Source organism: Eleutherodactylus coqui, chromosome 5, assembly GCF_035609145.1.
Source record: "Eleutherodactylus coqui strain aEleCoq1 chromosome 5, aEleCoq1.hap1, whole genome shotgun sequence".
In the NCBI taxonomy this organism is placed as follows: Eukaryota; Metazoa; Chordata; class Amphibia; order Anura; family Eleutherodactylidae; genus Eleutherodactylus; species Eleutherodactylus coqui.
The window spans coordinates 218,921,863-218,945,688 of NC_089841.1; the positions used below are offsets into that span (position 1 = coordinate 218,921,863).

General features: G+C 46.8%; 1 protein-coding gene across 3 annotated transcripts in view; it reads right to left on the bottom strand.

The window, feature by feature from the left end:
* Window positions 1–23,826, bottom strand: part of SPATA6L (spermatogenesis associated 6 like) — a 39,084-nt gene that overhangs the window by 6,572 nt on the left and 8,686 nt on the right. For 2 of the 3 annotated variants that reach the window (XM_066604236.1, XM_066604238.1), the window contains exons 6-10: window positions 19,454–19,578; window positions 15,626–15,703; window positions 15,240–15,494; window positions 13,050–13,146; window positions 12,406–12,449 (exon numbers count right to left, since the gene is read on the bottom strand). In XM_066604236.1, the coding sequence (XP_066460333.1) occupies window positions 12,406–12,449; window positions 13,050–13,146; window positions 15,240–15,494; window positions 15,626–15,703; window positions 19,454–19,578 (599 nt within the window). The remainder of the gene's footprint in view (window positions 1–12,405; window positions 12,450–13,049; window positions 13,147–15,239; window positions 15,495–15,625; window positions 15,704–19,453; window positions 19,579–23,826) is intronic. The other variant, XM_066604237.1, reaches the window with a different exon arrangement.

Genomic DNA, 23,826 nt, shown 5'->3' on the forward strand with positions numbered 1-23,826 from the left:
TGGATTTCAGGGTACAACGAAATAAATTCCAGGCCCCATTGCCCACTTATAGAGCCATCGAGAGTCCAAAACGATAAAACCCCCCCACAAATGACCCCATTTTAAAAACTAGACCCCTTAATGAATTCATCTAGGGTTGTATTGCGTATTTTGACCCCACAGTATTTGAATAAATCTAAGCAAAGCAGAAGGAAAAAATTACGATTTTCATTTTTTTGGCAATTTTGTCAATTTAAAAACAGTTTTTTTTGTACAGTGTACATAGGAATGAAGACGTTCACCCCAAAATGGATCCCCCCGTTTGTCCCGTGTTCAAAAACATACCCATTGTGGCCCTAATCTACTTACAGGAAACATGGCAAGGCCTATAATGGAGGGAACACCCGTTGGATTGCAGGGCACAACTGAATACATTCCAGGCGCCATTGCCCACTTGTACGGAATAAAAATTGACACCTTAAAAAAATATCCCCCCCCCCACACACACACACACCCACCCCTACCGCTCCGCCCTTTTCGGCGTTCCCCAAATCTTAGATAAAAGTAATAATGTGAACTGTGTAATATTTCCAAAGACAGGGGTAATTACGGAGGCTGGTTGGGATGGGTACATGGGGCTATAAAACCGTGTATCCCCCCTCCTCTCATGCTTTTTGGGGGTATTTCTTGACCTCAGTAGCGGGTATGGGGTGTACAAAGTGGCGCTCTGTGAGTCTCCGTAAGCTTAATGAGATGCGGCGGTCTCACACAGAAGGCGCTCAACAAGCTGCTCCTGGAACTGCAGGAAGGCGAACGTTCCCGGGGCTTCTTGTAAATTGCGTATTACAGGTAGCGGTCTGAATAACACCGGGCTCACATGGCTGTAGGTGGAATCTGCTTGCGGAGGCCCGCAGAGGATCCCAGCTGTGAGCCCGGCTGTGACCCTGCGTACGGCTGCGTAATGTACTGCGCATAACTGCCTACTCACACAGGCGGTCATACGCAGCATATATATATTTTTTTGTTTGTATTTTCCGCACCGTCGCTTAGCGATCACGCGGGTACCCGCAGCCCGTATACAAGGTAGTTGCGTATGGGCTGCGGGTATATCCACGACCACGGAGCACAATGGGCTCTATGTTTTGCGGATATCCGCGGTAAAATAGAACCTGCTGCGTTCTCTTTTCTGCGAGTGGATTACGCAATTCCGACCCACTAATGTGAGCGGAATTGGGTAATCCAATGCGATTGATCTGCGTATTACCGCGGATCAGAAGCATGCGGAATCCGTAATTCCTATCCGGTCATGTGAGACCGACCTATGTTAGATCGCTACCTTTTTTTCACGTGACCGGGGACCGCCCAACGAGGCCACCCGTCACTGCTCCAGGCTCTCGGCGACCGTTGGTCGCTGGGAGCAAGGAGATTTAAAATTTCCTGGGCTCCCCGACTCCTGCGCATGTGTCCGGTGTTTTGCCGGCGGTCGCATGCGCAGAATCCGGGAACGTTCACGGAAGAAGATTGTGTCGGGGTGCAAATACGGAAGCCTCCGGCAAAAAGTTTCATCTCCTCTCACCGATCGCATCAGTGAGGGGAGATGAACCTTCACCTTTTTTTTACTTTTACGTGATCGCCATTATCCATTGGATAACGGCGAACACGTCATCAGGAACCACTCACCGCGGCCCCCCGTGAAATCTCCAGGCTCTCGGCTAAGTTTTGTAGCCAGGAGCAGGGAGATTTTAAATTACCACGGCTTTTGCGCATGCACCTGCCATATTGGCGACGGGCGCAGAAGCTGGGGTAAGGTCCGCGGATAAATCCGCGGGCCTTAGGTACGTCATTTCATCCTCCCTCACGGATATGATCCGTGGGGGGAGATGAAACGCAAGTTTTTTAACCTTTTTTAAACTTTTTGCACTTTTTTTTTTTTTACTTTTTACCCCTTTTTTATTTTTATTTTTTAACTTTTTGCACTTTTTTTTTTACTTTACATGATCACTGTCATCCATTGGATGACAGTGATCATGTCCCCAGTGACATCCCTCTGCTCTTGGCTACACATGGCAGCCAAGAGCAGAGGGATTTTGAATTTCCCAGGGCTCGAGCCCCTCTGTGCACGCGCCCGATGTCAATCATCGGGCGCGCATGCGCAGACGGGGATTTTGGGTCCCAGGACATCGGGACATCGCAGAGGACCGGGGGTGAGTATTTTCACCTCCCCTCATGGATCCGATCCATGAGGGGAGGTGAAACCTTACTTTCCCCTCGTCATCCTGACAGCATACACATGGAGGATGTCCACTGGACCCCTGTTGGGACAGGAAGCGGAAAAACATACAAAAGGCACCTCCCGCCACCAGCTCACCAGTGTCTTCCTGTCCCTACAGGACAGTCCAAGCGGAAGCCTCCAGGTGTATGCTGAAGGCAGGGAAAAAGAAGGAAAATTCCTATGCAGCCTGTCCGCCCGTGGGGGGACGACTCTCTGGTCGGGCTGGCAGAGCTTGCGCGGGTGAGCCCCTACGTGGGGACCCTCACCCGCAGGATCCAAACCAGCACCACGTTCCCTGCGGGGAACCCTTCCCTAGCGCGCTGCCCAGTGGGGTTGTCGCACTGGGAAGATACAGCCCGTACCTGCAGGGCTTGGAAGCCGCCTCCGGACATCAGGCACCCGCTCTGGACGTCGGGCCCGGGACCCTGGCTTCCAGAGATCCTCTGTCGGCGGAGCGGCTGAGCAGGTATGCCAGCGAGGGGGGGGGGGGGAGAGCGCGCGGCGCGGGCGACGGCGGCGCTCGATCCGACATCCCCGGACATCTATGCGCCCTCCTCAGGGCCCGACGCAGAGTGTATCCCCCGGGTCCGGCGCGGCGGCATGACGTCAGCACGGCCGCGTCACGGGGGGGCGGGGCCTCGAGGGAAAAAGGCGCCAAATTCAAAAAAAAAAAAAAAAAAAAAAAGGAGAAAAGGGCAGGATTCCCCACATGTCTTCGGTCTGCACCTAAGTAAAGATGTCGGCCAGAGAGGACACAGAGAGCAGCCCGCTGGTGAGTAAACCTCCGGGGGCTCACACCAGGGGTAAGGAAGGGTCAGGTGCTGGAAAACCCCCCCTTTCTTTTTCTGCTGTCTCCGTCTCTTAGGACAGAGAAGCACAAAAGGGCAGAGAGGCCAAGAAGCGCGTGCGCAAGTGCCCAGTCTGCCTGCGGCGACTGGACGAGGGACACACCAAACCCTTATGCGCAGCCTGCACAGAGAAGGTGGTCCGTGAGGAAGGCCCCTCGGGCATATCGGACATCCGAGCTATGATCCGCGAGGAGATCGAGGCCTCTCTCTCGTCTCTTTCCGTTCCGCCCCCCACGAAAAGGGTAAGGCGGTCACGGATAGAAGAATCAGACTCGGAGGAAGGGTTCTTAGAAGATTCCCCCTCAGAATCCATACCGCCCATGGAAGAAACGAGGAAGTACTTCTTCGCATCGGCGGATCTGGGGCAGCTACTAACAGCGGTCCGTCACACCATGCAAGTGGAGGAACAGACGCCGCAGCAGCCATCCCTCCAGGATACCCTGTTCCGGGGACTCATACCTCAGCCCAAACCATCATTCCCGGTCAATGATATCCTAAAACAGCTCATCTTGACCGAGTGGAAACAGGCAGAACACAAGTTTTTCCTGTCTAAGGAGTTTAGAGAGCGTATGGTCTTCACCCCGGAAGACATTGAGTTCTTGGACACCGTCCCGAAGGTGGATTTGGCGGTCGCCAGGGTCTCGAAGAAGGCTGCCCTCCCCTTTGAGGACATCTCCCAGTTGCGGGACCCACTGGATTCACGAGTGGATTCGGCAATGAAGAAGGCCTGGGAGTCGGCGGCCCTCACCATGAAGACCAACATTACGGCCACGTCGGTAGCAAGATCCATGACGGTCTGGCTAGACCAACTCCAGGCCCTGGTCTCGCAAAGGGGTTCGAGGGAAGATATCTCCAACTGCCTTCCCCTCCTCCAACAGGCCACCGGCTTCCTGGCGGACGCCTCGATGGAGTCAGTAAGGTTCGGGGCCCGGTCGGCGGCACTTTCGAACACTGCCAGGAGGGCCGTCTGGGTAAAAGCCTGGACAGGGGACAATGCCTCAAAAAACAGGCTTTGCTCTTTGCCCTTCCAGGGACATCGCATCTTCGGACCTTCCCTGGATACACTCCTGGAGAAGGCCTCAGACAAAAGTCAGGGGCTACCAGCAGAGAGACCCGTCAAGCGGCCTTCCTCCTCCTACCCTCCTCCCTTTGTCCCCCCGAGAACATACAGGGGGAAGGGGAAAACCGGACGCTGGTCTTACCCCAAAGGCGGAAAGGGTGAGAATCCGCCCATCGGGATCCGGCAGGTGGGGGGCAGACTTAGGGGGTTCGCCAGTAGATGGAGCGAAATAACCTCCAATCCCTGGGCCCTTCGCCTGGTCTCAGAGGGCTATAGAATTGAGCTTTCCGCCCCCCCTCCCCGGAGGTTCGTGGTTACCCCCTGCCAGTCACCCGCGTCAGCCCGGGCCCTCCAGTCGGGGGTACGGGACCTGCTATCCCTGGGGGCCATTATCCCGGTTCCCGTAGAAGAACGGTTCAAAGGCTGCTACTCCCCCTTGTTTCTTATTAAGAAGCCTAACGGGACCTACAGAGTTATCATCAACCTAAAATACCTGAATAAATCTATAACATACCGAAGATTTAAGATGGAATCAGTAAGATCAGCAATCCCCCTAATCACACCAGATAGCGTCATGGCCACGGTGGACTTAAAAGACGCCTATTATCATATTCCCATACACTCAGGCTCCCAACAGTTTCTTCGATTCGCCCTGGTGATAGAAGGGTCAGTCTCGCATTACCAATTCGCATGCCTGCCGTTCGGGATTTCCTCCGCACCTCGGGTATTCTCCAAACTAGTATTGGAGATGGTAGCAGCACTAAGGACGGACAAAGTACTAATTGTCCCATACCTCGACGATTTCCTGCTTATAGCAGGATCACCCTCGGAACTCCAGCACCGGGTCAACCTCACCCTCCACCTGTTCGAGTCGCTAGGTTGGATCATTAACTTCGACAAATCCAATCTTCAGCCCGAACAAAGGAAAAAATTCCTAGGGGTCATCCTGGACTCACACCACCAGTGCTCTTCCCTCCCGCTAGAAAAGCAAAAAACGATCCAAGACGAAAGCCGGGCACTTTCGTTAGCCTCCCAAGTTTCCCTTAGGAGAGGCATGAGGGTCCTCGGTCTCATGACAGCCTGTATTGGAGTAGTCCCGTGGGCCCAGTTACATGGTAGAACTCTCCAGGACTTTATCCTGAGCAACTGGGACAAATCTCCAGCTTCCCTGGATCAGGAAATCACCCTCACTCACAAAGTAAGGTCCTCCTTGGGGTGGTGGACGTCTATCTCCAACCTCGCCAGGTCCACAAGTTGGGACCCGGCATCCCCAGTATCCATCTTCACTGACGCGAGCGCAACTGGCTGGGGGGCCCACTTAGGCTGTCGCTATGTCCAGGGGGTCTGGAACCAGAAAGAGGCCACTCAATCCTCCAATTACAAGGAGCTTTGCGCGGTCTGGAGGGCCATCCGTGACCTCGAGACAGAGATCGGGGGTAGACCCATTAAGATATTTTCGGATAACATAACAACTGTGTCCCTCATTCGCCACCAGGGATCCACGCGGAACCCCCGACTACAAGACCTGGCGGCGAAAGTGCTCGGGTGGATAGAGCAGCGGATGCCTTCCGTTTCAGCGTTCCACGTAAGGGGCCCAGAGAATGCCATGGCAGACTACCTCAGCCGCAGGAGGATAGACCCTGGGGAGTGGGCACTACATCCAGAGGCATTCCAATTGATTACAGAAAGATGGGGGACTCCAAAGGTGGATTTGTTTGCCTCTCGGGAGAACAACAAGTGTCCCCGGTTCTTTTCCAGGGGGGCAGACGGGGGCTCCCTGGGAATAGACGCACTATCCCAAGCATGGGAATGGGACCTGACATACGCCTTCCCACCTATCCCCCTGATCCCTCGGGTTCTAAAGAAGATCCAGGGGTCCCCGGGCTCCGTGATCCTGGTGGCCCCGTTCTGGCCCAAGAGACCTTGGTTCCCGCTCCTGGCCGCTCTATCAACACAGGAGCCCCTACATCTGCCGTGGAGAGACGACCTCCTACAACAGGGTCCCCTGATTTGCCCAAAAGCCCGACAGTTCAGACTAGCGGCCTGGAAGCTGTGCGGGTAAAATACCTGAACCAGGGCCTATCAGGGAGGGTGACCACCACCTTATGTGAGAGTCTCAAAGAGTCCACCAGGAACATATACACCAGGGTGTGGGACACCTTCTCTAGGTGGTTGGGGCACAGCATTCACGACCTCCAACAACCAGACATTAATAAGATTCTAGAGTTCCTTCAAGATGGACTGGACATGGGCCTAAAACCTGGTACCCTTAAGGTCCAGGTGGCCGCCCTAGGAGCCTTCTTTGACTTCCCGTTAGCCGACCATAGGCTAGTCAAAAAATACCTTAAAGGAGCAGTTAGACTTCACCCCTTTATAAGAAGAACCATGCCCCCATGGGACCTGAATCTTGTTTTACAGGCCCTTTGCGCACACCCCTTCGAGCCCCTGGAAGAACTCTCAGTTAAGACCCTCTCATATAAGGTTGCCTTCCTAGTGGCCATTACAACCGCCAGGCGGATCGGGGAAATCCAAGCCCACTCTATAAAAACCCCATATATGACCATCTTCCCGGACAAGATAGAGTTTAGGCCCGACCCCTTCTTTCAACCAAAAGTCCTTACGGACTTTCACAGAGAGCAAAGAATAGTACTTCCCTCCTTCTGCCAGGAACCCCGGAACACTACGGAACAGAGGTTCCATAACCTAGACGTGAGACGAGCAGTTCTGAAGTACTTAGAGGTCTCGCATACCTTTAGGAAAACTAATAACCTCTTCATTCAATTTCAGGGTCCACGCAGAGGAGGGGCCGCTACTAAGGACTCCCTAGCGCGGTGGGTCAGGAGGGCCGTAGAAGAGGCATACAGATCCCAAGGGATCCCACTCCCGGGCGAAGTTAGAGCCCATTCTACTAGGGCGGTCGCCTGTTCCTGGGCGGAGAGAGCCCAGGCGACAACCGACCAGATTTGCAGAGCCGCCACATGGTCAAGCACCCATACCTTTGTAAAACACTATCGTCTGGACGTGGGGGCCAGCCGGGACACGGCCTTTGGGCGGAAAGTTCTGCAAGCAGTGGTCCCTCCCTAAAGCCCTTGATTGTTGGTATTCCTCCATGTGTATGCTGTCAGGATGACGAGGGGAAGACAGGAATTAGGTTTACCTGTTAATTCCTTTTCTGGAGTCATCCTGACAGCATAGGGGCTTTTCCCTCCCCTTCAGTTATCCTTCTCTACGTGAAGTAACGTATTGTACTATGGTTTCGGTATTAAAAATGAGTGATTAAGCAAGCCGGGTCACTGTAGTTATTTGGTACACACTGGTGAGCTGGTGGCGGGAGGTGCCTTTTGTATGTTTTTCCGCTTCCTGTCCCAACAGGGGTCCAGTGGACCTCCTCCATGTGTATGCTGTCAGGATGACTCCAGAAAAGGAATTAACAGGTAAACCTAATTCCTGTCTTTTTTTTACTTTTTCAACTTTTTCGCGATCGCGGGCCCGGGGACCGCTCACAGCGGTCCCCGGTAACACCTCCTGGCTCCCGGCTACCTTCAGGAGCCGGGAGCCAGGAGATTTTAAATTTGCCGGGGGCTCCCGGGCTTCTGCGCATGCGCGTGACGTCATCGTCTGGCGCGCATGCGCAGAAGGCCGCCGGCGGGTCCGGGAGGACGAGATCTCCGTGGGACACCGCCGACAAGCCGGGTAAGTAATTTCAGCTGCCCTGGTGGAGCCGATCCAGCAGGGCAGCTGAAGAACTAACTTTTTTGACAGTTTTCTTTACTTTTTTGCGATCGGCGCTAGCCATTGGCTAGCGCCGATCGCAATGCCGGGGGGGACTGCCCGCATCCTGGGATGACAGCTCCATGCTGTCGGCTACCTGCGGGCACCGACAGCATGGAGCTGTCACGTCCTCAGGCAAGTGGGCATTAATCCAAAGAGGATGCATAAAACTACGTCCTCTAGGATTAAAGCCCACTTTCTGAGGACGTAGTTTCCCGATGGGGCAGTCGTTAAGGGGTTAACCCCCTAGTTTTAACCCCTAACGGCAATCCTATGTACATGTATGTCAGATGTGCGTGGAGTTTGTACGGAGTAGTCATGGAAGCCCACACCATAAACTGCAGACGTCTGCTTTCTTTAATAGTGGACATCCAACCCCAGCAGGGATCAGAGATAACTCCGATCCAGGCCATTAGGCATTTAGATATTACTGTCAATATTGAATGCACATCGTTTTCTATGAATATTCAGCAAAAGCTGAAAAAGATGACAAAGAGAATAACATACAACAGTTTATAGTTTATTTATAACAGTGTGATGTAACCCCCATTTAAATGGCCACACAGAGGCGGGGGGCTCCCACTGTCTCCCAAATGCAACTCTACATGACAAGACTGTGCAGTGACATTTGTTTGTCATGCCAGTTTGTGGTGTTAAGACCCCCAGGCCTGCCTTGGATGTTTGCCTATTAAGCCATGCCTGTGAAAACAGAAAAAAACTGCAATACCAAAATATTGTAGCATACTGTATAAGTGATCAAACAATAATTTCATGTCCACTCTGGAGACAAAAAAACAAACAAACCTTAAGTTCTCTTAAATTTTTTAAATTATTGCAAAAAAATTAGAATAGAATCTTATAAGTTAAAAAAAAAAATTCTCTAAATTTTTAACAAAAAATATCAAAACAAAAACAAAATAATTGGTTTCACCTTATCTATTAAAGTCTAATCTTTTAAAACAATACATAATTTATCCCGCAGAGTAAATGCCATCAGAAAAAATACACAACACGAGAATAGTGCATTTTTTTTTGTCAACTCATTTCCCCAAAAAAAAATTTGGAAAAAGTGATCAGAAACTTGTATATACAGCAAAAGGGTAATAATAGAAACTACAGCTAGCCTTATATAGATCAAGCTCTCACACAGCTTCACTGCCAAAAAGATAAAATAAATTATGGGTTCAGAAGATAGCGGCAGAAACCATTGTATTTATTAAAGTAGTACAATGAAGAAAAATTATAAAAAATTGGAATAGTTGTAATCATACTGTCATTTTTACTGCACCATGTATGATATAAGACGTTGCAATTACTCTTTTATTCCATTTCACCCCACTTAGAATTGTTAAAGTTTTTTTTTCAATACAAGTAACTTTAAATGGTATCATTGAAAAATACAACTTGTCAAGCAAAAAATAAGACAGAATAATAAAAAAGTTTTAACCCTTTGCAATCCAATTTTGGATTCAGGGTTTCCTAGGGGGTTTTCTCTTTCTGTCATTATACAATGGCGCCATCTGCTGGCTAGAGCCAGTATTGCGGTATGGGACATGTTGGAGAGGCCGCCGACAACAGAGAAGCCAGTAATATACAGTAAGAATACCCTGCCGGACGTCTTCTGACATCGGAGCTGTACAGCCTTCAATGAGAATGTCTGGAGATGTCAGACAGTGGATTGGAAAGGGTTAAAGTGTGGAGGAAAAACAAACATGGCCTGGTCATTAAGATGTTAAAGGAGTATTGTACTATCTATACCACAGGTGTCAAACACAAGGCCCGCGGGCCGAATCCGGCCCGCCGCCTCATTTTCTGTGGCCCGCCGGCTGTGCAGTAAGTTTCCTCACTCTTCCGTGCTGCTGTCAGTAAGCGATCTTCTATCGGCTTGTTCTGTCTAGTGCAGACAGTAATAGAGGAGTGCCGATAGCAGGCTGACAACGGCCGCGGAGGAGGGAAGAAGACTGCAGAGAACATGATCTCTGCAGCGAGGAGAGCGACGCTGAGGAGGAGCAGCTGCAGGGTAGGATCCTGTGTGTGTGCCTATGTATGTGTGTGTCTATGTGTGTGTGTGTGTGTGTCTGTGTGTGTGTCTGTGTATGTGTGTGTCTGTGTTTGTATATATATATATATATGTGTGTACGTGTCTGTATATATATATATATATATATATATATATATATATATATATATATGTGTGTGTGTGTCTGTACGTATATGCGCAGAATGGTGTGCGTCTGTATGTGCAGAATCCTGTGCTTCTGTATGTGCAGAATGGCGTGCGTGTGTATGCGCAGAATGGCGTGCGTGTGTATGCGCAGAATGGCGTGCGTGTGTATGCGCAGAATGGCGTGCGTGTGTATGCGCAGAATGGCGTGCGGGTGTATGCGCAGAATGGCGTGCGGGTGTATGCGCAGAATGGCGTGCGGGTGTATGCGCAGAATGGCGTGCGGGTGTATGTGCAGAATGGCGTGCGGGTGTATGCGCAGAATGGCGTGCGGGTGTATGCGCAGAATGGCGTGCGGGTGTATGCGCAGAATGGCGTGCGGGTGTATGCGCAGAATGGCGTGCGGGTGTATGCGCAGAATGGTGTGCGGGTGTATGCGCAGAATGGTGTGCGGGTGTATGCGCAGAATGGTGTGCGGGTGTATGCGCAGAATGGCGTGCGGGTGTATGCGCAGAATGGTGTGCGGGTGTATGCGCAGAATGGTGTGCGACTGTGCGGGTGTATGTGCAGAATGCTGTGCGTCTGTGCGGGTGTATGCGCAGAATGGTGTGCGGGTGTATGTGCAGAATGGTGTGCGCCTGTGCGGGTGTATGTGCAGAATGCTGTGCGTCTGTGCGGGTGTATGCGCAGAATGGTGTGCGGGTGTATGCGCAGAATGGTGTGCGGGTGTATGCGCAGAATGGTGTGCGGGTGTATGCGCAGAATGGTGTGCGGGTGTATGCACAGAATGGTGTGCGGGTGTATGCACAGAATGGTGTGCGGGTGTATGCGCAGAATGGTGTGCGGGTGTATGCGCAGAATGGTGTGCGGGTGTATGCGCAGAATGGTGTGCGGGTGTATGCGCAGAATGGCGTGCGGGTGTATGCGCAGAATGGCGTGCGGGTGTATGCGCAGAATGGCGTGCGGGTGTATGCGCAGAATGGCGTGCGGGTGTATGCGCAGAATGGCGTGCGGGTGTATGCGCAGAATGGTGTGCTGGTGTATGCGCAGAATGGTGTGCGCCTGTGCAGGTGTATGTGCAGAATGCTGTGCGTCTGTGCGGGTGTATGCGCAGAATGGCGTGCGGGTGTATGCGCAGAATGGCGTGCATGTGTATGCGCAGAATGGCGTGCGGGTGTATGCGCAGAATGGCGTGCGGGTGTATGCGCAGAATGGCGTGCGGGTGTATGCGCAGAATGGCGTGCGGGTGTATGCGCAGAATGGCGTGCGGGTGTATGCGCAGAATGGCGTGCGGGTGTATGCGCAGAATGGCGTGCGGGTGTATGCGCAGAATGGCGTGCGGGTGTATGCGCAGAATGGCGTGCGGGTGTATGCGCAGAATGGTGTGCGGGTGTATGCGCAGAATGGCGTGCGGGTGTATGCGCAGAATGGTGTGCGGGTGTATGCGCAGAATGGTGTGCGGGTGTATGCGCAGAATGGTGTGCGCCTGTGCGGGTGTATGTGCAGAATGCTGTGCGTCTGTGCGGGTGTATGCGCAGAATGGTGTGCGGGTGTATGTGCAGAATGGTGTGCGCCTGTGCGGGTGTATGTGCAGAATGCTGTGCGTCTGTGCGGGTGTATGCGCAGAATGGTGTGCGGGTGTATGCGCAGAATGGTGTGCGGGTGTATGCGCAGAATGGTGTGCGGGTGTATGCGCAGAATGGCGTGCGGGTGTATGCGCAGAATGGTGTGCGCCTGTGCAGGTGTATGTGCAGAATGCTGTGCGTCTGTGCGGGTGTATGCGCAGAATGGTGTGCGGGTGTATGCACAGAATGGTGTGCGGGTGTATGCGCAGAATGGCGTGTGTGTGTATGTGCAGAATGGTGTACGTCACTGGCCACTATGGGGGACCTTATTACTGATCGGGCCACTGTGGGGTTTACTTTTACTTTACTGTCTTACAATTAGAATCGGCCCTTTGAAGGCAACCATAAGGCTGATGTGGCCCTCAGAAAAAATGAGTTTGACACCCCTGATCTATACTGTCACTGTATAGTGAAATATTATGAAGCTTCCCATGTATAATCAGTCCTTACTGAGGTTTTCAAATATAGAAAATAAAGGATATATACAAGAAAATGTTAATGAAGCTTTGCCTCAGTCCCCTGTACAGCCCGAAGCTGGGAGTGCATGAAGGGGTCCCAGCGCTAAAGACCCTCCAATCTCAGGATCAGTGAGGGTCCTGGCAAATGGACCTCCACTGTTCAAAGTACTGACACACCCTAGGGATATGCCCCCATTTTCTGTGATTTGTAATCACTCTTGAACCCACCTGTCCAGTAGATGTATTACAGTGCAGGTTGTCAAAGGTTAATGCTGTAAAAAATACACAGAAAACAGATTAAGTAATCTGCAAGTAATTCGCACTGTATTTCTCGATGCTCATAAAACTCTACATAAAATATAATTAGATGAATAGGGAGGTTAATACTGTAACACAAACCATTACACAAGCTAAGAATTGTAATAACATGGTAAAACCATTTTCCAAGATTGATTTAAAAAAAATTGGCTAAAGCGAATAAATGGCATAAAATAACAAAATAACCAGATATTCATCTGATAACGCCCCCCCCCCACACACACACACACACACACACACACACACGCACACTACTTCACTGCGGCTGCTCCAGTGCCCCACAATGGTCTTTGTTCATTTCCTGCAGTGATGACGTTGGCATGTATGATGCAACACTCCTAAGGCCACTTGTTGGCCGCAGCGGTCATGTAAGTGTATGGCATGTCCCCACTGCAAACTAATGATCAAAGTCCATCAGATATCACCGGCGCTGCTGTGCTGGGGCTATGGGAGATTCATCAGATGAGTAATGATTATTTTGTTATTCTTTGACATTTCCTTACTTTAGAGACTTTTTAGTAGAAACTACCATAAATAATGAGGGCTGTAATTACCTCTTCTTACAGAATCCTTACTATTTGGATGGCGTCTGGATTTGGGAGACTGAAGCTGTGAAGATGTTTTCTCACCTATGGGCTTTGAAAGATCGACCTAAAAAAGATGGATTGAAGTGAGAATCATATAATTTTCTGATAGGACTATGAAGAACGGTTTGTAATTACTGCATCTTGGCACAAAATCTTATTTTATGAAATAGACTTTGTCCTTCTTAAAGGATTGTCCAGGAGTTGGGGAAACAAAAGTGGCAGCAAATGTAGCAGAAACAAACCACGCAGTAATCACTTGTTACATTTTTGTTTATATCTTGGATGTGATGGGACCAGAGCGAGCAATAACTAGCCTCAGCGGTGATGTCAGTAAGTATGGTACATCCCTACTGAGGCCAGTGATTGGCTACAATAGTCACATGATTGCTGCCAGGAAGTAAATAAAGACTGAGGAGACAGGGGCATGCAATCTAAGACCCCATTTACACTGACAGATGGTCGCTCAAACGATAGTTTGAGTGACTGTTTTGAGCGATCATCTTTGCATAGTCTATAGTAGCTAAGTAGCTACTTAAGAGCTGTGCAGGCGGAGCAGGACACCACTGCTATTGCTCGGCGAACAATACAGCTGTTCTGCATAAGCAATCAACTGCATTGTTTGCCATGTTTACAGCTCGCGTCCCGCTGTGAACTACCAGCCGGACACAGGCTGTAAGAATTTTATCAGCGCTGCCAACAGTGATAACAGGCTGCACCACTGATAAGAGGTCCTCGCTAAATTCAAAAAAACTAGAATTGACCAATGTCTGTGCATTTAGACGCAACAGTTATCGCTCAAAAGATGGCTTTGTGCAAATTTTGAGCAAGAATCGTTGTCTAAATGAGCCTTAAAGGGTGAGTACTGTGGGAGTTTGTTTTAATTTTATTATATTCGCGGTTCCTATTTTTTAATTACTCTTTGACATCCGCTTTAGGGTTTGGAATTTTTGGGATGCTGGAAAGATATCAGGACGTAGTGTGGCGCACACACAATTTACAGATACGGACTTGTGCCAGGACTCTGTGTGCAGTGCCTGGGGCAGCAGAGAATTGGGGAGTAAATTGTGGGGATTATACAGGTATAGCAAACTTTAACTCAACATTCTCAATGGTTTGTGATGTGTGGTTAAAAGTATATTGAAGTGCATCATGGGACAGGTATGTAATGTGCTAAATGTAAAGTTAAAGTTTGCAAGCTATTTATGTAGGATCTGGGGTCTGAAAACTGTTTTTTCTCTGATCTGAGGTTTGAATTTATTTAGGGGTCTGGCCTGGGGTTTGAAATAATTTAGGAGGAGTCTGAGTAACTTAAGGGCTTGGCATGGGGTCTAAGTAATTTGTGGGCTTCAACTGGGGTCTGAATTCATTAACACTTCTTATCTGGGGTCTGAATTTATTTAGGGTCTGAGGTCTGATTCCTGTAGAAGTCTGGTCTGGATTTGCTTTGATGTTCAGTCTTGGGTCTGGATTAATGTTGGGGTCTAATCTGGGGTCTGGAGTAATCTTGAGGTCTATTTAAGATCTCAATTTATTTAGGGATCAGCTCTGTGTGTGCCCATGTCCACTGAGTGAGCTGCTGCGATCCCTGTGTCCACTACAAAGCTGAAAAAAGAAAATAACAAAAAGTAAAATGTTACATAATTGGTTTCATATGGAGGTATTCTCTACGGTACAGCAGTATTGTTTTAGAAATATATATTGGTTTTGAGTACGTTATGTTTGTACTTTTTAGGTTACCTTATAGAAACATTGTGTATGTATATAGAGTAGTAGGGCACAATTGTTTAGTTGTACAATAGATTGCTATTGTTTAGATCTGCTATATAGGTTCAATAGAGACGTGCTTTTATGTGACGGCTCCTCATTTGTTATGAATATTTATAAAACCTGGAAAAGATTACAAAAAGATAACATACAGCAGCTTATATCTATAGCAATGTTATGTATCCTCCATTTCATTTAGTCTCCCATGCACCCTATTAATACTAATAACATAACGAGCTAGGAGCCTAATAAAGACTATGCACAGCGATCATGATATGGTTGAAAAAACATGCATTTGGCTGAACTGAATATATGCTGTCTATACAATAAAATACGCATGTGGACCGAAAAGATAGAATATGTCTGACTTTCTGTAACCTGTTGAAAACATACATGTCTTATTAGGAATGGAGGCCTTGACTCAAGACTCGACTTGAATTCATAATTGCCCAGGTGTAAATGAGCAAGCCAATTGTCTTCGTTTAGTTCACACATTCGCCTTCGTGTATGCGGTGATGGAGAACGGGACTGTGACGATCTAGTCGGGCTGCTGTAACGCTTCTCTGGATTCGAGTAATATTTGGCTGGACTCCTTGACCTTCTATTGGGAGAGTTCTGCAAAGATCGCCAGGATTGTGTCTTCAAGGACTAGACAAACAAACCAGTGCAAAATGATACGTAAATGTATAAAACTGCTTGGTTGGTCATCATAAAGAATCCAGTAGTGGGAACTAAATAGTAACATGCAAAAATAGACTGTTGCAGAATATACAACTTACATTATATCGTTTCCGCAAACTATTTGCCATTTCTTTGATGGTCGTGGTTGTGGAAAACTCAATTTTAGGTGCAATTCCCTTTAACGAAAGGAAACAGTAAAGATGGTTTGTAATGTGACTTTTATACAGTATAACACCAGTTATGTAAGCTGACAGTCATGCAAACCGAATCATGAAACGTTAAAAATACAAAGAGTATATCCACTTTTGTACAGACTTTTACAGGGTTTATAGAGATATATTCTATATGAAAACTCGGAAATCTTGCATTACTTATCTTCTATTTGTCCTGACTTACAGCCTATAGCTGAAACCAGAACTGCATTCACGATTCTGCTAGTTGTCAATGCGAACCGTAAAGAATTTTGTCAACAGACTAATCTTAAACCTGTTAGGTTCATGATGGCGCTGCAATACAGTGACAGATATTGTACACTAATTTCAGCGGTCTATCACTTATACTGATCACTTCAGGAGTTTTGGAAAACCTACATTTCAAGGTTTTCAGCAAGTGTCAGAGATGAATCTAGTGCGACACATTAATATTCATATATTCACTGCTTACTCCACCTCCCTTTCCTCCCTGCTGCTGATTGAAGGGTCTTTCTGTATTACTATGTATATGTAGAAGCCTGTCATTTAGTGGCAGAGGGCGGGATGACAAGTTAATCAATATTAGGAATATTAATAAGCTACGCTGGAACCATTTCTACAGCTTGCTGTAAACTTTGTAAGTCTTCCAAAATTTATCAGGCCATTGGTATAAGTGACAATCAATCAGTCTGTCTGTCTCTATACTGTAGTGCCTGCAGCCTGGGTACCATTAGGGACCTAATAGGCTCCCATTAATAGCTCAGTTGAATTGTAATATGTGTGGGACAGTTGTTTTTTACTACATCAGATTAATGCAATATGTCTGGCTTGAAGATTACTTTTCTTAGAATGCATATCGGCAGAGCAATTACTGTGCAGATTTTGGGTAGGTAACGAATGTAAAGAAATTTACAGTGTACTGTGGTAGTTTGTCCTCCAGGGGAGGGGCGGCTGTGACACACTGGACTCCACAAACGTATAGAACTCACTTTAGTCTTTATTGCTGTACAGCGCACTCCATGCAAAAATAACAGCAACAGTCCATACAATAGAACAAGGTGCACCATGCAAGGTGTTTAGAGGCTTCCTCCTCAGGCTATCAGGCTTTGCAGCCACACAAAAGATCCAGACCACATAATGCATTCAAGTCTACACCACTCAGGTCCACCAGGCAAGTGGTAATCCCACCTCAAGCTGTTAGACACTGACTCCTGGGAGCTGCAGCCTTTTATGCTCCTCCAGCTGAGCTACCTGGGAACTAGGGTGAAGTTGTGGACTGGAATGCCAGCCTGGCCAGACTAAAAGCCTGGGAGGGAGGTATACTCCATCCACACCTTCACCCTTTAAATGCCTACAGTACTTAAACTTAAAATTTACTTTCCATGAATAAGAAGCACAAGTGAAGATAAGAAACTTGGTAATACATCTTATAATAGAAAAATGCCACTTTCCCCATTTATCAGTCACTACTTTACATCCCCATGCCTCCCGCACCGATCACTCTGAATCCACTGACAGAATTAGTACACTGCAGCTGCAACCTGCAGAAGTCTATGAAGAAAGGAGGAATGGGAAGAAGAGAAGGAGGAAGGAGCTGTTGGAGGGAGGAAGAGGAAGGGAGAGACACAGAAACACTGCTGCAGCTTTAAGTGAGTGTTTTATCTCCCTCTAGTGCTAGATTCACAACTACACTACTCAGTAATGCTGTAAATGTCCTCCATACAGCTTCTGAGAGTGTGGTACAAAGAGATAGGGGTGCAGGATTTTCTTTTCTCCAGTTTCTCCTAGAAATAGAGCCCACTGAAGGAAAAACTGCTAAAAATGTACAATACCAGACAAATATTGGTCAAAATCAAGTAAGAAACTGTCAATGTAGAAAATGTGCCAACCCCCAATTTGCTTACCAAATTTAGAACGTTACTATTGAAGACCTAAAACTGGCCATGTGCTAGGAAAATCAGACGTTACAGCACTAATCACAGTATCTTAATTATGTTTAGAGGTTTTGGGCTTTTTCCTGTTTTTTTAATTGTCACATTTTTTTTTATTAGCAGAAATTACAGCAGGACCTCCTCTATATTGGTTGTCACTTCTGCATTAACTTACCAACGACATTGTTGCTGCACTTACAGTATGATATCACGTTTGGAGTAAGCGAACAATGTAGACTTTCAATAGACTCTGCTACATTATAGAGATGAAAGCACAAAGAGATAGGTCATAGTTGGACAGACACTACCGAGTGCTAAGCTTATCTCTTCAGTTCTGAGATGGAAGGGTACAGTCATTTAACATTTCATTAAATAACCCACCAAACCATAATATCCCACTGTGGCATGACTCAGGTAGAGCAAGCTGGCAGTAAATTAAGTTGTAAGCACGGCTAGAAAGAGAAAGATTGCAGCAGTAAATAATGTGACACATCTGTTCAGTCAAGGACATAAAATCTTCGGAGTCTCTCAGGTAAAGAGCTGACTTCAAGAAATCAGAAACGATAATCGTGAAACCAGAAAATCTGCATGGTGAGCGCTCACAGGGCCTACTGAGCTAAACACCCTGCAAGCTGACACAGCGGGGGCTTCTGCCGCTGCTCCTATACTGCTGACCTTGGGGGATGTAATTCACACAAGGGTGTAACCTACCAATATATCTATTATGGGGGTGGAGAAGTTTGGTGCCGCTTCACTACTGCCCCTTCTATCTCTTATATGCAGGAAGAAAAGTTGGAATGAACTTTAACCAAATTCCCTCTGCCCTCCCTCTTAAGCAACAGTGCAGAGGTCTGATTAAAGCAACCATGAATCTACCATCCTTACTCACTAAATCCTAATGCCTTGTGCCCCTAGGGAGCTCACTGAATATAGATATATACAACTCTCAATGCTGACTGTATAAATCCATAGATATATTATGAAATACATTAACCCTTTGCAATCCAATTTTGGATTCAGGGTATCCTAGGGGTTTTTCTCTTTCTGCCATTATACAATAGCGCCATCTGCTGGCTAGAGCCAGTACTGTGGTATGGGACATGCTGGAGAGGCCCCCGACAACAGAGCGGCCAGTAATATACAGTAAGAACCCTGCCGGATGTCTTCCAACATCGGAGCTGTACAGGCTTCAATCAGAATGTCTTTAGACGTCAGACAATGGATTGGAAAGGGTTAATACGTAGCAGCTGAAGACAGAATGATGGAAATAACTCCTTATTTATTAAGTCCACATTCACTTTAGTGGTACCCAGCCTGCAGTACCACACCGGGCCACTGCAGAATGTACAGAGCTGTCTGCCTCTTGCAACAAAGCAGCATACATTAGAACACCGGCGCTTCTGATCAGCTAATGGGCAGGGGCCCTGGGTGACAGATTCCCGCCGATTAGCTACTAAAAGCTGAGGATATCATCACTATTAGAAGTGGGACAACCCCTTTAAATAGAATTGATAAATGAGGCCTAAAGTAGATTTGGGGGTCTCGAAATGGGAGTGGAATTCTTTTCTAAATGCACCTATGCAAAACTAAATACAAAAATGCTGTGGAGCTTGTCAGATCTGTCATGAGTGGCCAGGAATGCCTTCAGGAGAGGCTTTCAGAGGGTGCTATTAGACCTCCTACGTAAGTTTTAATATGACCTGTAAAAAGCCACATATATGAGCTGCAAGATGGCGATTTAACTTATTTTACTGTAATAATTACTCAATAATCAGTAAAACGGAATTAAAACAGAATCACTCACAGGGAAGCCAGGTACAGCTCTCATCAGCACCTCTCGGTCTACTCCTGGGTAAGGAGGAGTCAGCTTTGGTTCAGGGAATAAGAAGTATCGATGGTTCTCTTTGTAAGTGGCCAAAACATCCTCACCTGTAGCAATAGAGCAGGAGTTTATAAACAGAAAGAAGTGATGCCAGGGATAAACTGAAAGGTTAAATCAGCAATACATATAGAATGGAAATCAATCATATCCCTCTCGCTCATGACCTGAAGGTTGCAAGTTCAACCCCCGCTTGGTTCAGGTTGACTCAGCCTTCCATCCTTCCGAGGTCGGTAAAATGAGTAGCCAGCTTGCTGGGGAGTAATAAATAAAATGACCTGAAAGCGCTGCGGAATACGTTGGCGTTCTACAAAATAACAAGGCATCATGCCATTAGCTTGCCAAACTAAATTTCTATTGTTTAAACCTGTATGACATGAGCGTGTGAGGAAACGTAAACTTATTTCCTGTACAATTTCCAAGGCAGCTCATGACAAATGTTGCTCCAAACCTGCACAATCAGCCACGCTGAAGGAGCCATCCCCATGTTGAAGATCTTTCATGGTTTTCAAGATCTTTGTTTGTTGGCATTTAATTGGAATTCTAACTGTTCACTTCCAGTCTGTTCCAGTCATGTGATGGACCAACAGGTAAGAGTGGCTTCACACCTGCGTTTGGGGTTTCCACTTTCCTGCTCCATTCAGAGAGCAGGAAATGGGAATCCCCGTCTCTGGATGGAACCGAACCGTGCCGAATGGATCCCATTGACCATAATGGGGTCTATTCTGTTTCTACCCAGCTGCCTGGCTTTTGGACTAAGGAAAAAGCCCTCAATGGTATCCTTTTACTTCCGGTATCTTGAGCCAGATCTGTAAAGGAACTTCCGGTCGGAGGTTCCGATGCAGATGTGAAACCGACCTAAGTGGCTTATTACAAGACGTAGCTCTGATAACTCCAAAGATGCTCCGGACTTGTTATTCCATGGGACATACAAAGATTTACTAAAACAGACGTGAGAAGAGCTGACAGATCCTCTGAAAATCTAATTGACAGAAGTGCTGGATAAAGGAATATGAGTGAGGAAAATGAGAATTCATCGCCTGCAAGAGATATGACCTGCGGTTGACTTGAGAGACGTTAGAAAGTTGCAACATGATTGTTATTTCCGTTATTATTAGGCGTGTGTATCTTCTAACGAGGCACCTGGCCTCATATTTTACTGTCTCAAGGACAATTGCAAGTATAACCCTTTTTCCAATGTAGAAAGGTAAGAGAAGAATGGAATGTATGTGAACAGAATGAAGCCTTTTCATGAGAAATGAACCACTTAGCATATTTTTTCTCACACAACCTATTATGTTTCCTCTCAGTAAAGTGCGCTATTATTTAGATGACTGTGCTTTTAGCCGTACAATGCTATATTATACTGCTATTATATGCAGAGTTCATATTTGGAATGAGAAGCCAAAGAAAAAAAAATTGTCACTTTACAAACTACTGTAAGTTTGGAATACACTTGTAGTGCGGAAAAGACTATTAACAGTAAATATAAGAGGAAGGTGTTAAAGCCCAAATAAAGCAGCAAATATACACTGAAATCTAATGTGCCTACAGTAATGCTAGTTCCATCTAGTCTGTACAATGTGGTGGGCTTATCAGTGTCACCTGGTATCTAAAAGGCAAAAGATAAAATTAGAAGACTGCAGTAGACTGAAGATAGTAATGGTGTGCGAATACTGGGGGCAGTTTACATACACAGATATCTTTCTAAAGTCATCTCAGCAATCGTTTTGCATAAAGTACTAATAGGCACTAATTGCTATTAGTACTTTACATGCTTCATTTGCATGCAAATGAGCTTCTGGGAGCTGTTACAGAGCTCAACAGGAGGTCTGAGCTCTGTAATTAGCTCCATTGTTCAGCCACAGGCTTCCTGTGGAGAATTCAGCACCATGGACAGCAGACACAGCCTGCAGTCCTGCTTATAAGCTGTTCTGCAGGCAGGGCTGCAAACTGAGAACAGCTGTAACAATGTTATCAGCTATAATCAGCTCTCCACCTGCAGAACACAGTGTGCGGTCCTGCTTATCGGCTGTTCTGCAGGCAGGGCTGAGAACGGAGAACAGCTGTAACAATGTTATCAGCTGTTATCTGCGCTCCCTGGGCAGAACACAGCCTACAGTCCTGCTTATCAGCTGTTCTGCTGAACGTCGGTTTTCAAGCAGAGCTAAAAACCGTCGTTAGGCCGAATAGTGAAAGATGGGCACATTTAGACACAACGATTATTGCCCAAAAGACAGCTTTTGAGTGAATTTTGAGCGATAATCATGGTGTCTAAATAGGTCATTAGCTGGTAGGAGTCCTTCTAGAGGTCTGCTATTATACACTGGGACACTTCTATCAACTGCTTTTAGATGAGCCGATTATCGTTTGAACAAACGAGTGAGTGACATCATCGCTAGCGCGTTCACTCTATTTTGCTGTTCATATGTGTTTTAGTATAATGCATATTTTTTAATATCTAAACTATTTATACGATCTCTTTCAATTGCACCCCTCACACAGTGCCTAAAATGTGCATGCAAAAAAGATTGCAACATGCATAGATAGAGTATTGGAATTGTCGGCAGCCGTATTTGCTGTGTGCTCCCCTGTGGGAGATACAGGCGTGGTGCGCTGCAAAAAAAAAAACCGCTGGTGTGAGAGCCCTTAGACTAGACAGTATTAAAAGGTACCACATTTATCAAAGTGGCTATGCAGAATGATAAATCTGTTGGATTTTAAGACTACTTGGTCTAAATTGAGACCACCTATTATTTGGCTTAGTTAATGACAAGATTTTCCCCAAACCTTTGGTGCAATCTGGCACGCTCCTTTTTCGTACAAGTCATCAAAACGGTCAAAAGTGATTGAAACCACATAGTAAATGTGGCGCAGAGCATGGAAGAGAATTTTCGGGTGAAATTTGCACCAAAACACTTACATATTGTTGGTATAAAAAGCCTCTCGGGTGAAACTGGCACACATAGTAAGTATGTAACTGGCCTTTGTATCAGCTTTTAGCTACTGAGCCAGATCATTGAAGCTTCATTATGACAATATACAATGTTACTTCCAAAGTTCTCATCACTGCAACAATTTCACAAGTGATAATGAATCTCCTAAATCATGTACAAGTTAGCAAAAAACATTGTAATATGTTACTTCAAGTTTGTCGTCTAGTAAGAGAAAATGTAGCCGACAACTTAATAACGGAAAGCGGAGCGTAAGCTTGCATTGAATTACACAAGGATAGTGCGCCACCTTGTGTCTGGAAGCTGCATGGTCTGTAGGAGCTAGAATTGCCTTTACTCCACATTGAACTATGATAACATTCTCAGATCTAACCAGACAAATATTTAATCAGAAATGCTTCTAATTTGTTATGTTTCTTTTTCCCAACGCCACGATCTGACGTCTAAAGACATTCTGATTGAAAGCTGTGCAGCTCCGATGTCGGAAGACGTCCGGCAGGGTCTTTTTGCTGTAGATTACTGGCCACTCTGTTGTCAGGGGCCTCTCCAGCATGTCCCATACCGCAGTATTGGCTCTAGCCAGCAGATGGCGCCATTGCATAATGGCAGAAAGAGAAAGCCCCTTAGGAAACCCTAAATCCAAAATTGGATTGCAAAGGGTTAATGCTGGCTGGTAGTATTATCTCATGCTGAATTATCATTAAAGGATGGTTGTAGGTGGTGAAATTTTCCCCCCTCCCAAGACCGTATACACTGTATTGTGGCATACCAATTCATTTTTTATTCATTTGTACCTGGGAGGTATAAATATTGATATGTTAACACACTTTTCTACCTTTTAAAGGGAAAGTTGCATCACAAGATGACATAAAATGTAAGGCCTAAAGCACACGGGCGGAAATTCTGCGGGAATTTTGATTGCAGAAAATCCGCGCAATAACAAAATCGCGGCATGTCCTATTTCTGTGCAAACCTCACGGAGGCCCGCACTGCCGCTTACACGCCAGCTCTGCACTGCGCATGTGCGGCTGTGCGCTAGCCGGCACACAGCAGAGAGAGAAGACGCTGGATGGATAAGCGAGAGGCTAATGCAAGGGCTCGGGTCGCATCCTGCTGCGAGAATCTCTGTCAGAATCCGACCTGGCCCTCTATATTCAGCCTTAATTAAGTTTTAATGTTAAACTTATTTTGAAAACACTTTTGGTGATTTTTTTTTTCCGATGTCAAAATCTTTATTTAAAAAAAAAGCCTAAAGACCTACAGTTTTCACAATGACCACGAAGACTAATATAGTCTGCCACTTCTTGACCTGTAGCTAAAGCTCTTCAATAGTTATCTCATTAT